Below are 15,303 nucleotides of genomic sequence, written 5' to 3'. Positions count from 1 at the left end.
ATTGCAGCATTTGAAGGCATGTGGTATTACTGCTCAAACTCCACTTTTTGCGCTTTTTTCTTACAGAAATGGCTGCTGGAAAACATTCAGCGATTATCTTGATTATCTAATTAAATTATTGAATTATTAATTAGATTTATTGATTAGATTAATAATTAAATTGATTATTAATTACATTTATTGAATCTGGTGCAAAGACTGTGAAGTTGGACTTTGCCTTGAACCCTGTTTTGAACTGTATTTCTTAATTAATTGTATTAACTGTATTTAAACAACTGTATTTCTAAGGTATTTTTTCCTCGGTGCTTTTTATTTTCTTAAATTGTATATATTTTACTTTTTTATATTATGCAATAAATAGAAATGGACTGTAATTCGAATGAAATTTATTTTAAAAAAATTTTTGGGAGTCTGAAATTGGTACATATAAATTGGTAAAAATAACAATTATACCAACATCTAAAATTGTTTTTTCTGGCAACTTATTTTCTCATGATAAAAATCTATATAAAAAATATTTTCTAGAAAGGAACAATGCATTTTTCAATTCTCCAATATATATAGATTTAAAATATGGGGGGATGCACAATTTTTAGACCGATTTTGGTCCACAAATTGAGCAGTCAGAGGGTTAAATAAATTGCAATGTTTTTGCTGACCTTGGGCCATTTTCTCCATATCTGCATAACATTAGCTGCAAAGTGCATATGTGGTCAGTGAGAAATATTTGATTGGCAGCTTGTTATTATACTTGTTACTATTATGTACTTTAATATATATTACTTTAATATATATTATTGGAGATGCATTACTTAATGTTGTGATGTGCCATGTTATTCTATTATAAGATATTGCTTTTAAACATCACCAGAGAAGGATTTTTATGTAAGAAGATAAAGTGTAAATTGTGGGGGTGAAACTGTGCTTTTGTATTAGCCTTCAAAAGTAGTTTACATCTTTTTAGAGGCATTTTTATGAAGGGTATATCTTTTAATAACAGAAGTACAGTATTTTTCTTAATGAGGGTGCAGTACTTGTACTTCCATTTTGCTGTTTTTATATGTCAAAATAGAAAAAACAAATATCTCTGGTAAATGAAAATTTCTCGTCTCTGACCTTGTTTTTCACTTTTTGTTGATTTCATGACATTAATTAGGTAATAATTTTCTTTTCCATAAGATTTAGTATTTTCTTTAGATTCCTGACACATCAGAAAAATTTGATAGCCATCAAAATGTTCAAGTTGATCCATCTACACCAGAAAGAACAAGGCCTACATCTTTGCCACAGAGTCCATTTGAAGAAACCCATTGTGAAGAAAAAATGAGTAATTTTTACATATATGGCTTAATGTGGTCCTGTCTTTTGGCTCAAGTGTGGCTTCATTTGTGGTTGTTTAATTTATTGCTTATTCCATGCATGTATATGGGTCTCAAACATGCAGGTAAGCAAATTTTTGCTGTTTTAATGCAATATATTACTTATGTATTAGTACAACTACTTTAGGGAAAGTTGCCAAGTTTTTAGAATTTCAAGCAAATCAAACCCTGGAATTGTTCAGTCCAGTAATATCACCACTTTCACATGTGTTCTTTTTGTTGTATTACAAATTCTAATAGTTTTTTAAAACATTTTTTTTTTTTTTTTTTGGCCCTTAACTTGATTTTAAAACGTGCTTGTGAAATTTGCTTTCAGTGGAGGAAACTGCTATAAAATTTCTGGAAGAATACAGTATTTTGCAGCAATATTGCTGAAGGAAACAATTGTTTTGGATCTATTGTTAAAGCAATTTTCATGAGAACAAAAAAGCAAAAACTCATTTACGTGTCAGTTTATAGCCTCTCCAAATTACAAATCTTTTTTTTTTTTTTTTTTTTTTTTTTTCTTCCTGTAAAAAAAAAATTGCCAAATTGTACCCAGATGGTTACTGTAATACATAAATAAGCACCTTTTTAATACTGTCCTGTAAAATCTCAGGTTATTTGCTTTTCATAGTATTTAAAATATCGCATTTTAACTACTCTGAGGAAAAGCATTTCAGAGCAGATATTTTTTAACAGCTTTCTAAGATAATTTGTGGTAATATATACACTGCTGGCCTTTAAATTTGCAACACCAAGAAGCAATAATCTGACGAATGTCAAAATTACATGAAAGGAAGAACAGGTTGAAGTATGCAAATGATTAGTATTTCAGCGCATTGAGATGCCGCAGGAGGGAGAAACGACAGATCTGAAGTACTGTGTAAAAGAAAAGTTGTTTAGTGGATTTCTCATTCAGAAAACGTTTTTGTAAGGTCGGAGTTTGCTCCGAATATCGTGTTATGCCTCGAATAAGAAGAAGAAATGCAGCATGTCGGAATTCAATAGAGGCATGATCAATGCCTATCGAGAATGTGGATTATTGTTCCGGGATATTGCCCGTCGCACTGGTTGACATCCAACCACTGTGATACAAATGTGAAATCAATGAGTTGCTGAGGGTCATCCTGAATGACATGCAGGATCTCGACTCCCTTCCATGATTAACACCTGAGAGGACAGACAAATTGTGAGGACAACCCTGCAAAACCGTACAACCATATCATGGACCATTAGTCCAGAAATGGGCATGTTTGCAGCACACCCAGTATTCACTTGTATGATTATATCGATGTTTCCAGCAGCGCGGACTATCAGCATGGCTACCATTACTTCAGCTTCCCTTGACAGTGCAGCATAGAAAGAGACAGCAAATCTGATGCACCAAATGACAAAGCTGAATATAGGAGTGGCACAATGTTATCTTTTCAGATGGGTCCCAGCTCTGCGTCTAATATTGTAATGGCTGTATCTGTGTCTGGAGGCTCAGTGGAGACAGCACTTTGCCTCTTTGTATTCGGTATCGGCCTAGGGACCATACACCTGGTGTGGTGCTCTGGGCAGCCATTGGGTATACAAAACGCACATCTCTAGTTTGGATTGACATTAATTTGAATGCAGATCAGTACATTTCTGGCATCTTAGTCCAGTGATTGTACCCCATCTTCGAGGCTTGGCAAACGCCATCTTCCAACAAGATAATGCAAGACCACATATTGCACGTGGTGTTCTGACCTTCCGTGATACATAGGATATTCGGTTGCTGCCCTGGCCTACACAGTCTCCATATCTATCACCCACTGAAAACATCTGGTCATCTGTTGCTGAGACACTGGCTTGCCACCACTCTCCAGCTAATACAGTTGATGAAGCATGTCATAGACTTGAAGCAGCATGGAATGAGTTGTCTGTTTCTTTCATCCAAGCTCAGTTCGACTCCATGTCTAACTGGTAAGGGCTGTTTTAGTTGCCAGGGGTGGCAGCTGTTTCTAGAAATTCACACCACAGTAAACCTCCAAACTGCTTACAAATTTAATCATTTTGTCTTCATGCCATATTGTTTTACGTACAGTAAATATCTTTTTTGTATTTGCTTTCCTTCATGCTGTTGCAATATTAATGGCCAGCAGTGTAATTGAGCAAAAAAATATTTTTCAGTTGATTTTCTAAACAAAAAATTGCTTATTAATAGGCATTCTAAGGAAGTTAATTCAAGTAAATATTTGCGTAGAAACTTCAATCTAATAACGCTAAGGAATTTTGTAATTGCTGTTTGTGTAATCTTTGCTGGCCTTTTGTACAAAATGATAAGCATTTTCTAAATAGGTGTTAATAAGTTAACAGTTTTTTTTTTTTTTTAATTTCTACATTAGAAAATTTATTAATGTGTATATTATTATACAAATTGTTGTTACAGTTACTTATCAATGAAACTGCATTTAAGATTTTTCCTTACTTCTGTTTCTATGATTCTTTTTTATGTTCCTAACTAATTTTTAAAATATTTAAAACATGTACAAGTGTTAAGCTCATGGGGTTCTAACCTTTCCTCTTACAGCTGAGTGTTTGGGACCTCAAAAACTGCTAAGCGAATAACTGCTTTAGCTCAGGAAACAAAAACAGAAACTCAAGAAGGGTTAATTACTCTTTATTTCTCAAAATAAGTGTTTACAGATGGCTCTTGTCTTACAGCATACAGAAAAGCCTCCATTTGGGCTTGAACTCAAGAGTACTAAGGAATCAAACTTAACTAATGCTTAACTAAAAAGATATAGCTGAAGCTATCAAAAATTCTAATGAGTTGGCCCCGAAATGTTATCTAACTGGCAAAACTATTTAGGGTCTGAAATACGGTCGATTGTAGTAATAGCTTAGAGAGAGTGTAGCCAAATGGCAAAAGTGCGCTTGTCAGAATCTCTGGCTCTCTAACGAAGTCAGTGGAACTTCGACTTAAGTACCGTTCTTCCTCATTTGCATTAACCGTGATTCTAAAAACATACTCTGGCAGAAAATTGTAAGCTGAAATTAGAAGGGGCAGGTAAGTAGCTTTAACTAAAAATAACTGTTAAAAACTTAGGATAAACCTTACAAGCTTTATTTCCACTCTCAGATTTTATTCAAATTTCACTTGATTTGAAATTGAAAATTTATCCTGAATGATATTAGGTGCAACAATTATTTATTACTTATATAATTTAAGCTTGAATTTAATATTTATTTATCCCAAACTAAATCAGCGAGTGTGTTTGTAATTGGGTTTTTACTTCTTTTATTCTTATGGAAATTCATGCTTGTTTACTTTAAGGATAAATTCAATTAAAATTGGTCCCTTTAGCAATTTTGCAGCAAAATATTATATTCTTGATGAAATTTTATCATATTGTCTTCTATTACAGGCAAATCACAAAACATGTATTTTAATATTTAAAATAAAAAAAAATCATTATTTGTGTTTAATAAAATATAACCATTGAAATGCAATGCCAAAAATGTGTGTGAAAATGATAACATTGTAGAATTTTTATGTGCATGGTTATTAAGTTTTGGTCCTTCTGAAAATTTAGTAGCCCTACCTCATAAGTACTTGATAATTCATTGCAATACTTTAATTTTCTTATCCATATATTTTAAATATAGTCCTTTTCTGAATACAGAACATATCCTGAAATCCAGACATCCAGTTAATGAAATGATCTGTTATCCAGACCTCTAACCAAACTTTTTTTTATTAAATTTTCTTTTCTTCACTTTGTATGAGAATGGAGAATATGTTATTCAAGGAAAAGTGTGCCATAAATTGATTTTTGCTTCAGTTCGTTGAGATTTATTTTACCATTAAACATCATTATTGAATCATTCTGCATATTGGTTTACCTGCAGCTAGCGAACTACATTTTCATTTTTAGCCCATGCGTGCGTGCCAGCCAGCCATAGCAGGGAAGATGGGAGAACGAATTAAATTCTTATTCACTTGAGCTCAACCAGCATTGCAAATTGCATTCTTCGTTAACTTTTTAATTTGATGCAGCTTATTATTATGTTTAGTTTATTGTTATTGTACCAAAATAAAAGTTTTAGTGAAGCATAACATCTTTTTTTTAGTCTTTCATTGAAATTATGCATCCATCAGTCAGTTGATGGATATTGGAGTTTTATGTTTACTGAAATGCAGATATGAAGTATATTTTCTTTTAACTCAATGCAGCAATAACAGCATCTAAGTTTTATTGAAATATTTCAATATTAAGTCTGTTCTTGTAACATTGGTAGCTCATGAGAGGACAGATCTACAGATATATTTAAAAATGCTTGGCCTGATTTACAGCCGCTACCTTATTTTGTGATTATGATGATCCCCACAATTTTGAAAGTTTTCATATATTAACAAGTAAAGAGCAAACTTTTCTGTTTAACGGAATATGTGAAAAAAAGCAAAGAAATGCTGATTGAAGATGATGAAAATGAAGTCTTCAGTTATGATGACAATGCTCACCCTAGTATCAGTGAATTAATAGGTAATGAAATAAGTCAAAACAGTAATATTATCGATCTTTTCAACTTAATACATTTGAATTTCATTAGATGGTTATTCAAACAGAGTATTTCTTTATATGGCCTACCCTTTCATAAAGAAATGGAGTAACTGCTTTTTGATTCCTTGGCAAATCCCAAATTGTAAAAATCCATTTCAGTATTTTTTTTAAAAAAAAAAAAAAAGTGAAAAACATGCTTGTGTCAGGAAGGAAACCATACTAAACTGATGGTGCCTAGAGCCAAGAAAATATGACAAACATAATAAGACATGAGTTTTTTACATGACATGAGTTTAAACATAACAAGACACGTGAGTTTTTTTCAGTTAATAGAACATGCAGAGAAAAGTAGATGAAGATTATATAACTAAAATCTACACTGCAGAGTGATAGCATTCTTGTCATCAGTTCAATGGGTCAGGAAATTCATAGTATGTTTTCAAATCCAGAAATGTCAATGTTTCCAGTGAAGAAAGTGATAAAGAGGTTGTTGAGATACAAAGGTTTCGTTTGAGTATTTATTGGAAATTCTGGATACAGCGATTTCTAAAATAATGCAACTTTGTAATTGTCAACAGGTAATTAATGTCTGTCTGTAAAATTAAAGATAAAATATTAACAAAAAAATTAAGTTACTTGTATTGAATTTAAATATTTTTTTGTTTGTTTTTGTTGTGGATATTGTTTCCGTCAAGATTTTAAATGCATTTTTATTTCACAAACAACTATTTCATATTTTTAATTTATAATTTGTATGTGTTATCATACTACATTTAAATTCATGATCTAAAATCTGGAAACTTCAAAAAATTGCCAGAGGTCTAACAGTTCTGAATCTCGGACGCTGCACTGTATTAATAACCATAATACTGAATACCTGTTAAAATTGCTGTGATCTTGTCATCTCTATATCGTTTCATTCAGTTGTGTAAAACTTATTATATTGTTATAGTTCAACTGCCCTAGCCACGACCGTGAGTGCAAACACACATGCACGATTTGGGCTGATTTATTCTTAAAATAGAGTAGATGGAATTGGTGCAATCATGTCTTAGTGATTTCTTTCGTTCTTATTACTTCCTTGTACGAAGTAAAAAGGAAATATTGTAATCGCGAAAAGTTTCAGGCAACATATTTCAATGAAAATATCCATTTTGACCGCTATCGAATGCAATTTAACGATGGTTTTGCGTGATATCTGTACGTAAGGACGGAATAAAAGACTCTTTTCTCCCAAAAAATATAAAACTGCTTTAAAATTAATTCTGAAGAGAATTTTTCATGGCATCTGTACGAACGTATGTACGTACGTACCTCGCATAACTCAAAATCGAGTAGCCTCAGAACGTTGAAATTTGGTATATAGGACTGCTATAACATGTAGATGTGCACCTCGTATTTTGGTTGCAATCGGTCGCCCCAAATGTATATAATATATTTATATATATATCCACTCTGTTACCCGGCTCAGTGATCTCAGTTTCTTTACTCTTATATGTTTGTAAATTGTACATTTTTTGCTTTAAAAATGATTGAATTATGTTGTTTTTATCTTCAGGTTAAGGTTTTTATGCCTTTCGTAATTCTGGAACCAATATTTGTACAATAATGAACAATTTAAAAGCTGTTTAAGTGCGGTTAAGTTTTAAATAACATGGTGGACATATTTGTTTACATTTGAAACAGCAGAATTGTAGATTTGTTGCCAATCTAGAGAGACTAAGCTTCGCAACACAAAAATAACGCCTTCATTTATTATTACAATTTAAATCATGCTTAATCCTGTTTGGAATTTTTTCGAGGACTAAGTGTTTAAGATTTACTTCGTAATTTTTAATGCAGATATTTTGAGTTTTTATGCATTTTTGCCTTGTCACAAAGTGAGAACTGAATTAACTGAATGAGAAATACTAAATTGTCTGTGAAAAACTGTTTCTTTTCTGTTTTGTTTGCTTAATTTTGTTCATACATCGTTTTAGCTTTATTATAGTATTTGAATAGAACATGTGGCTACGATAGTTCTTCAAATGATATAAATTTTGTGCAATCAGAGTGTCATTATAGTAAACAAATATAGTGGATTTTAAAGAGTGCATTTATTCTATTGTGGTTAATGCGCTGTCGACGAAGTAGATTTAATTCAATCCAATCAATTTAAATGAAATTCAAGAAAAAAATGTGTATAATTTAATACTCCGTACAAGGAAGTCATGTGGTGTACACATCAGACTTTTTTTTCTCTTTTACTTCCATGGCATTCAAAGGAGACAGGCATGAGAAGGCAAAATTACAATAAGTAAACTAAGCTGTTCATGCTAATCATCATTTATTATCAGCTTTTTTATTACATTATCTTTAATTTTGTGAATTTATTTATTTATATATTTTTAGAAATGCAAGTGTATTATTTTATAATAATACTAGCAGCTTCACTGCCAGCCTTCGTCTGGCTTTTAATTGTACCAGAAAAATGGCTGAAGGGAACACCAAATGTTAAATTTAAAAACTGTGTAGAATTTTACTCTGCAGAACAACTTCATAAAAAAGTTATTACGTGTAACAAAATTACAATGAAATAAGCAATATCCCTTAATACAAATATTAATTATCCTAATAAATAAATTAACCAACTTCCCTTTGCAAAATCTTAAGAACTCAAATGGTATAGAGGAGGTTAAGAAATTTGCTTCCTAAACAAATCACTCAAAACTTTTCAATATCTTAAAAACAGTAAAATGAGCAATAAATAACATAAACGAATACAAAAAACAAAAAATTCTGAAAAGCAAAGTATAATTAATGATATTTTAACTTATATTTTCAAGAGAAAAAAATTACAATTAAATAAGCTGTATCCCTTAATACAAATATTAATTATCCTAATAAAAACGTTATCCAACTTTCCGTTGAAGAAAAAAAAAAATCATGCAAAACCTTTCAATATCTTACAAACAGCGAAATAAGCAAAAAATAACATGAAAGCAACTCAAAAAACATAAAATTCTGCGCAGAATTTTACTCTGCAGAACTACTTTATCAAAAAAAAAAAATTTATTATATATATATATATATATAAATGACAATGAAATATGCCAGTCTCTTAAAAACAGTGACATAAGAAATACGATGAAACATTGTGGCCAAACTCATATTTCTAAAAGAATGAAACTATTCAAAATGATGCGATTTCATCAAAAATTTATCAACAACAATCAGACAGGAAAATTGTTGCCAAAATCACCCAGATGTGAAAAGTGTACTCGGAAGCTTCATTTAAAAAAATTTTTAAAAATACAAAGTATTATCATTTTTCCAAAATTCTTTTTGTAAAAGCAGTCGCAAGGATATGAAATTTTAACATGTCCAAAAATCAAAGAAAAATAAACTGTACATTTTTAAAAATAAACTTTTTTAGAAAAAATTCCGTTGAAAAGGTGTTAAGCTCCCTTTGTTAAATAAATTCATATTTAATCAATTTATTGAAACACGAAATTTATTTTAAGTTCGTAAAATAGCTAATTGCCTACGTTTCATGACGATGTAAAAATGGAGTGTGTAAAGTAAAATCTCGCTTTTCTATAGCCCATTATATCTCAGAATGACGCGATTTCGTCACAAAACATAATATAAAAAAAATTCTAATTCGAATTTTAAAAAAAATCGCTTCGAGGTTCACTGGCTCTTGTCTAGATGCACCTATGTACCAAATTTCGTGGCCGTAGGTCTATTAGCTTGTGCGTAGCGCGAACGAAAGACACACAGACACACTCTTTCTTTTATTATATGTAGAGATGTAATAAGTAAATTTTATTATATTATAATTGTAATTATAATTATTTAATTATTTTATTTTATTGTATGATTTTCATTATTATATTATAATAATTGATAATTATTTTATTTTTTATCTGAAAAAATTCTCATTAATTAATTATTCTGATTATACAACAATAAATAATTATTATATTGCTTTGATTTTTGCACTAAAAGCTGGATGCAATATTATACATATGGCAGGGGGTAAAAACGAAATTTCTTACCTCTGTTCTTCTTATTATTATGTATCACAGTCACTATTCATATCCAACTTGTCATCCTCTTGATCAGAAAAAATAACTAAAGACTTGCATAAATCTTCCATTAAGCATCTTTTTTTCAGTAATTTTCTGCATGGCTCCTGCACTTCTTCCAGTTTTCTGTCATTATACTTTTAAGAGCTTCTATTATAATTTTTTTTAATTTATCCATCGCCTTATCTTCAAATGTGTTGCAGCTCCACACAAATTACCATAATTTTGCACGTATAGTCCGCAGACACGAATTTGTATAAAAAAATTTCAAAAATTGTCAGAAAGTCCGCACCACCGGATAGTCTGCGGACTATACGTCCGAAATTACGTTTTTTTAATACAGCAATATTAATGTATTTTAGAAACAAAGAACTATAGAAAAAAAAGTACTTACTTACTAATATACCTTCAGAAATAAAATGCTAAATACAAATAAAAAACAGTGCTTACTAATTAATCATACATTAATTAATCGCACATTCTACGACATTCACGAAAACCTTCAAAGTCCGATTCTTCGGTATCAGAATTAAACAGTTCTAATATATTTTCGGGAAGAGTGTCCAAAAGTTCATTTTCAGCATCATTATCTTCACTGTCAGTGATTTCCTCGCTTTCACTAACAATCCTGGCTTTTATAAATCCCGATCCGATGGTTGACACTTTAACACTTTTCCAGGATTTATCGACCCATTCGGCAACTTCAGTGTATGAAGCGTGTCTCATATTTCCTTCTTTTGTGAAAGTATGTAAACCTTCCGACATCCAGATCTCCCAGCAAACAGGTACGTGGGATGTGAAACTTTTGTTCATGTTAATATCCAGAGGTTGCAGGATTTTTGTTAAACCTCCTAGAATAACGCTAAGTTCAGCACTGATTTTTTTTTTTTTTTTTTTAGCTTCTGCCTTTACACTGTCTTTTATGTGTGCTCTCATGGAATCCATAATTAGTACTCCTTTGGAATTGAGAAAGGCACCTTCTCTCTTCTTCCAAACTTCTTGAAACCAATCGAGCATAGTGTCCTCGTTGCACCAACCCTTTTCATTGCATCGTATTACGACGCTTCGAGAAAAATTTTCCTTGGGAATTGTTTTTCTCTTAAAGATTAAGAGCGGCTTCAACTTTGTGCCGTCAGCACAGCAGGCGAGCATCACTGTGAATTGGGTTTTTTCTTGACCACTTGTTGTTATTGATATTGTTTTCACTCCACAAGTATCGACAGTGCAATTCAGAGGGCAATCAAATGTTAATGGAACTTCGTCCATATTTATAATATTTTTTAGGGAATACTTCTCTTCTGCAATAACTTTCCTTGTAAACTGAAGGAAAGAAGCTTTTTCTACGTCGTACGGAACAACCTGACACATTGTCGTTCTGCTGCGTACTCTCAAGTTTTTACGACGCATGAAGCGGTAAACCCAATTTATTCCTCCCTTGAAATCCATTATCTGCATCTCTTCTGCCATGGACTTCGCTCGGAGATGGATTTTAACTGTTGAAATGGAGCATCCGGCATTTCTTTGGTCGAGAACCCATCTTAGTAAATTTTCCTCTAAAGCTGTCCATTTTATTTTTCCGTGCCGATTGGATCGCTTTCTTCCCATGCTTTTTAACACATCCTTTTGTTTGCACCAATTTCTGACCGCTTTCTCGTCCACTTCAAAATAACGACCCCGCTTCTCTATTTCCATCTTTTTCAGTTTTCTCAACTACCTTGAGTTTATACTCAGCAGTAAAACTCCGGTGATGTTTCATCAACGTTATCGAAGATGAAAGACAAATACTGTGCAATGTGCTATCCTCGTGATAAGTGGTAATGAAATGTGACCTTCGAACCCACTCACTCGGTGTTGCCAAACAACGCTATAAGTAAACGAATCACGCTTTTTTTTCGTACTCCAGGTACTTGCTACTAAGGCTCCTAAAAACCGAGCTGACGCATCAACTACTTTTTCCCCTCCCGGCAGTTGCGCTAAAGCAGTGCGAAGGATACTGGGATACAAGACTGGTTGCGCTAAGTGAGTGCTCATCGCTTGATCGCTCCCAGCATCGCTTGATGTGCCAGCCTGGATTTTAGGAGCTCTACTTGCTACTACTCATTCGTTCTGCATAATGCTCTATGGTTTACTATCGATACAATACATACGAATGTTTTCTTGGAATCTCGCACTTTTTTTATATTTGATCATCGGCAGTTCATGACAGCGTGTTTTTTAAATTTCAACAATTTTAACCATGAACAACCAGCGTATTATTCACACTGGTGGATAGTCCGCAGCTTCAAAAATTCACATTTTAAACACAGATAGTCCACGGACTATACGCGCGAAATTACAGTACTTTATTTCACCCCATATGAATTAAATTGTATTAATGTTGCAGTAATACAAGAGCTGACACAGAGTCGTAAAAGCATGGTCTTCAAGCATTGAATCAAATTTATATGACTTTTCTTTAGGAGTATTTTGTTTCATAAGCTCCACCAACTCACTTTCCATAAATTTGGAGAGAACTGTACATTTTTGTTAAGTAACCAGTGCATAATGTATTCTTTTCGATTTGCCATAGTTGGACATTTATTTAGTTGGACCATATGGTAGGAGGCATTGTCTAAAATTACTATAGCATTCGGTGGAAGGCTCAGAAGTCTGCTTTTCAAAAACAGAATTCATTTGCCTGTGATAGTCTCCTCATGTGGTAATTGCTTTGTATACTACAAATATCTGAGGTAAAAATCCTATATCACCTCCAGCACATAAAACATTAATACTTGCATTGCATGATAATAATAAATGCATTGTACGATGCCCAAAACTGTTTCCGATAGCCAACATTTAGAGAATCTCATGATGCTGTCCATCCAAATTTTGTCCAAATAAAAAGAAAGGTTTTATTTCATTATGAAATTGCCTGACTTTTCCAAGATCTGTGTTCACTTCTTTTAATTAAAACTTTTCTCTTGTTTTGACCCTCCACAGAAATTCAATACTATGCAGTATATTTCTTAATATTTATCATTTCCGTTTAAAATCTTATCTTTATTTGCAGCATTTTTCGGAGAATTGAAAACTGGCTCTTCCTCCCTTTCTGCCTCTCGATGAATTTTCTGTATTGTCGTCAACAATATTCCAGCAATGTTACTGACTTTTTTTGTGGGCTGTGAGATAGAAATGCTGAGTTCTGCATTCTCAACTTCCATGCCACAAAATGTAATGACATTATGTAGCAGTTTCTTAGCATTGTGAAATGCTTTGTTTTTACCAACTGAACACTTACACAAAAGACTAGAATATTTGCCAATGTCAGGTTAAAATCAACTACAATCTAGGTAAATTGCATATAAATGTGGTGGAAACCTATTGACCAGTTTCCCTTTTTTACTAAAAAGAGGATACTTCAACTAAATATAGTTCCATGATTTTTAGTCACCTTATCAGTAAAGCGAGCGATGAAATATGGATTGTTTGATATAAAATTCATATATTATGAAAAAAATTTCATTCTCAGTTTCCATTCTGCAAAATAATGAAATCTTAGCATTTATTTCTGCAAATACTTAAAACAAAAAAGGGGAAAAAACCAAATCCGCAAAATACAATTGAAGACGAAATCACCAATGACATGAGAGATTTCCCTCCATCAGCCATATAAATTTCCTCTTTCAAGCAAAGAGAGAGCTTTTACATCACCTTTCACCTTGCAGCACGAAAATGATGCACCTTTTGGACGATTCTATGTGTTTTATTAGAATGCCAAGGTTACATTTTAAACAGTTGAACTGTGTATGCCTACGAGTACATACTGGATTGAATGTACACAGAAGCGACAAAAGCTTCATGAAATGTATTTTAAAAAAAAAACTTTACAATTAAAAAACTTTTCATACAAAAGTGCTTTTACAGCTCATCTCAGTATGATGGAGCACAATCAGTAATTACCTCTTCATACTACAGTACAAAGTCTGACATCCGGACATCCAATATCTGGAATAATCAAAATTACGGACCTCAAATCCTTCAATAACCTTTTTTTTTTTAAAATGCTTCTTTACGCATGTGCATTTGATTTTTTTCCTCTGTAGATAAAACATGTTTAGAATCCCGAGTTTTAATTTCCCTTCCCCACTAAAGCACTAAGTAAATACTTCGTTATTAAAAAAACAATAATTTAACATAAAATTGTGTGATTAGTAATTTGGCTCCGTAGCTGTATCTGCTTGGCATACATCCCAAACCAAAACGTTCTAGATAAAAACATCGTTAATTTTACGCCTACTAATATTTTATATTCCTGCTGCGAACCTGGTGAATCATTATATATTTTACTTTCATCACCACGTTTATCAACACATGACCATTTGAGTAATGACTCATGCAGCGATGCCAAGCATTTTTTTTTTTTATATATATATTAGTACAAAGTGTATTTTAACCTTTTATATTGACATTCTTGCTCTTGGCAATGATTACAGATCTAAGTTTTTAAGAATAAGCACTACGAAATTTTGAGGAGGAAAAATTTAACAAAAATTTCTTACCATACACTAAAAATAGATTTTGTAAATGATAATCATAAACCAAAAGATTACATTTAGTGCTGTATGATTTAAGAATAACTGATTTGTTTTTTCACGTAAACCCAGAGCTCCTATGCCAGACAGGGCGGCAGAATTTAGGAAAGACAAGATTTTTGGAATTTCAAGAAGCACTGAGCAACAAAATTAAAGGATGAAAATATTTTTAGAATTTAGGGAAAGCACTGGGATCTAAAATTTAAGGGCCACAAAAATTTAGAACTTAGGGAGGCGCTTGGTAGCAGAATTTAGAACCCTCAGAGAGTGCATCAAGTGGTATTAGTGCCGGCACTCAATAAACCTTAAGTATGTGTGAGAATTTATTTATTCAGTATTTAGATAAATAAGCATTAAGCATGTGCAAGAAATATATGTAAGTATAATAAATAACTAATACAATAAAGGCCTAATTGTCTCCATGCACGATAGGAAGCGAGAGAAAATTAAGATACTTATTTAAGTATTAATATATAACATATATCAGTTACATAACTCAAAACACAGGAATGGGCAGGAGCCTTGTTAATTCCTGGTTCATTTCATTTTTATTTTACTATTCCTTTATTCTCTAGATTCAGGCAATTGGAGTATACTCTTCCCCCCCCCAGTTGGTTCTGCTGTCCCTAAATTTTGCCACTTTAGGCACTTGCATACCTTACTACCACCTAGGGCTGGCCCTGTGGTAACACAATAAATTCTACTACCTTCTAAATTGAGACCTTAAACAAGCTGAGCTGTGCAATCTAAAATGAAAGGCATGGCATGC

The 15,303-nt window shown here is 32.4% G+C and overlaps 1 protein-coding gene across 8 annotated transcripts in view; it reads left to right on the top strand.

Moving 5' to 3' along the window:
- The window catches only part of LOC118194292 (transmembrane protein 245), a 128,297-nt gene that overhangs the window by 42,897 nt on the left and 70,097 nt on the right, over positions 1 to 15,303 (top strand). For 7 of the 8 annotated variants that reach the window (XM_085824842.1, XM_085824841.1, XM_085824839.1 and 4 more), the window contains exon 4: positions 1,198 to 1,444. In XM_085824842.1, the coding sequence (XP_085680968.1) occupies positions 1,198 to 1,444 (247 nt within the window). The remainder of the gene's footprint in view (positions 1 to 1,197; positions 1,445 to 15,303) is intronic. The other variant, XM_085824838.1, reaches the window with a different exon arrangement.

The sequence above is a fragment of the Stegodyphus dumicola genome, chromosome 10, assembly GCF_044657685.1.
Source record: "Stegodyphus dumicola isolate Sdum_Otavi_A_Nest chromosome 10, ASM4465768v1".
Taxonomy (NCBI): Eukaryota; Metazoa; Arthropoda; class Arachnida; order Araneae; family Eresidae; genus Stegodyphus; species Stegodyphus dumicola.
The sequence above is the reverse complement of the archived record's forward strand: the minus strand, read 5'-3'. Positions and strand labels throughout refer to the sequence as shown.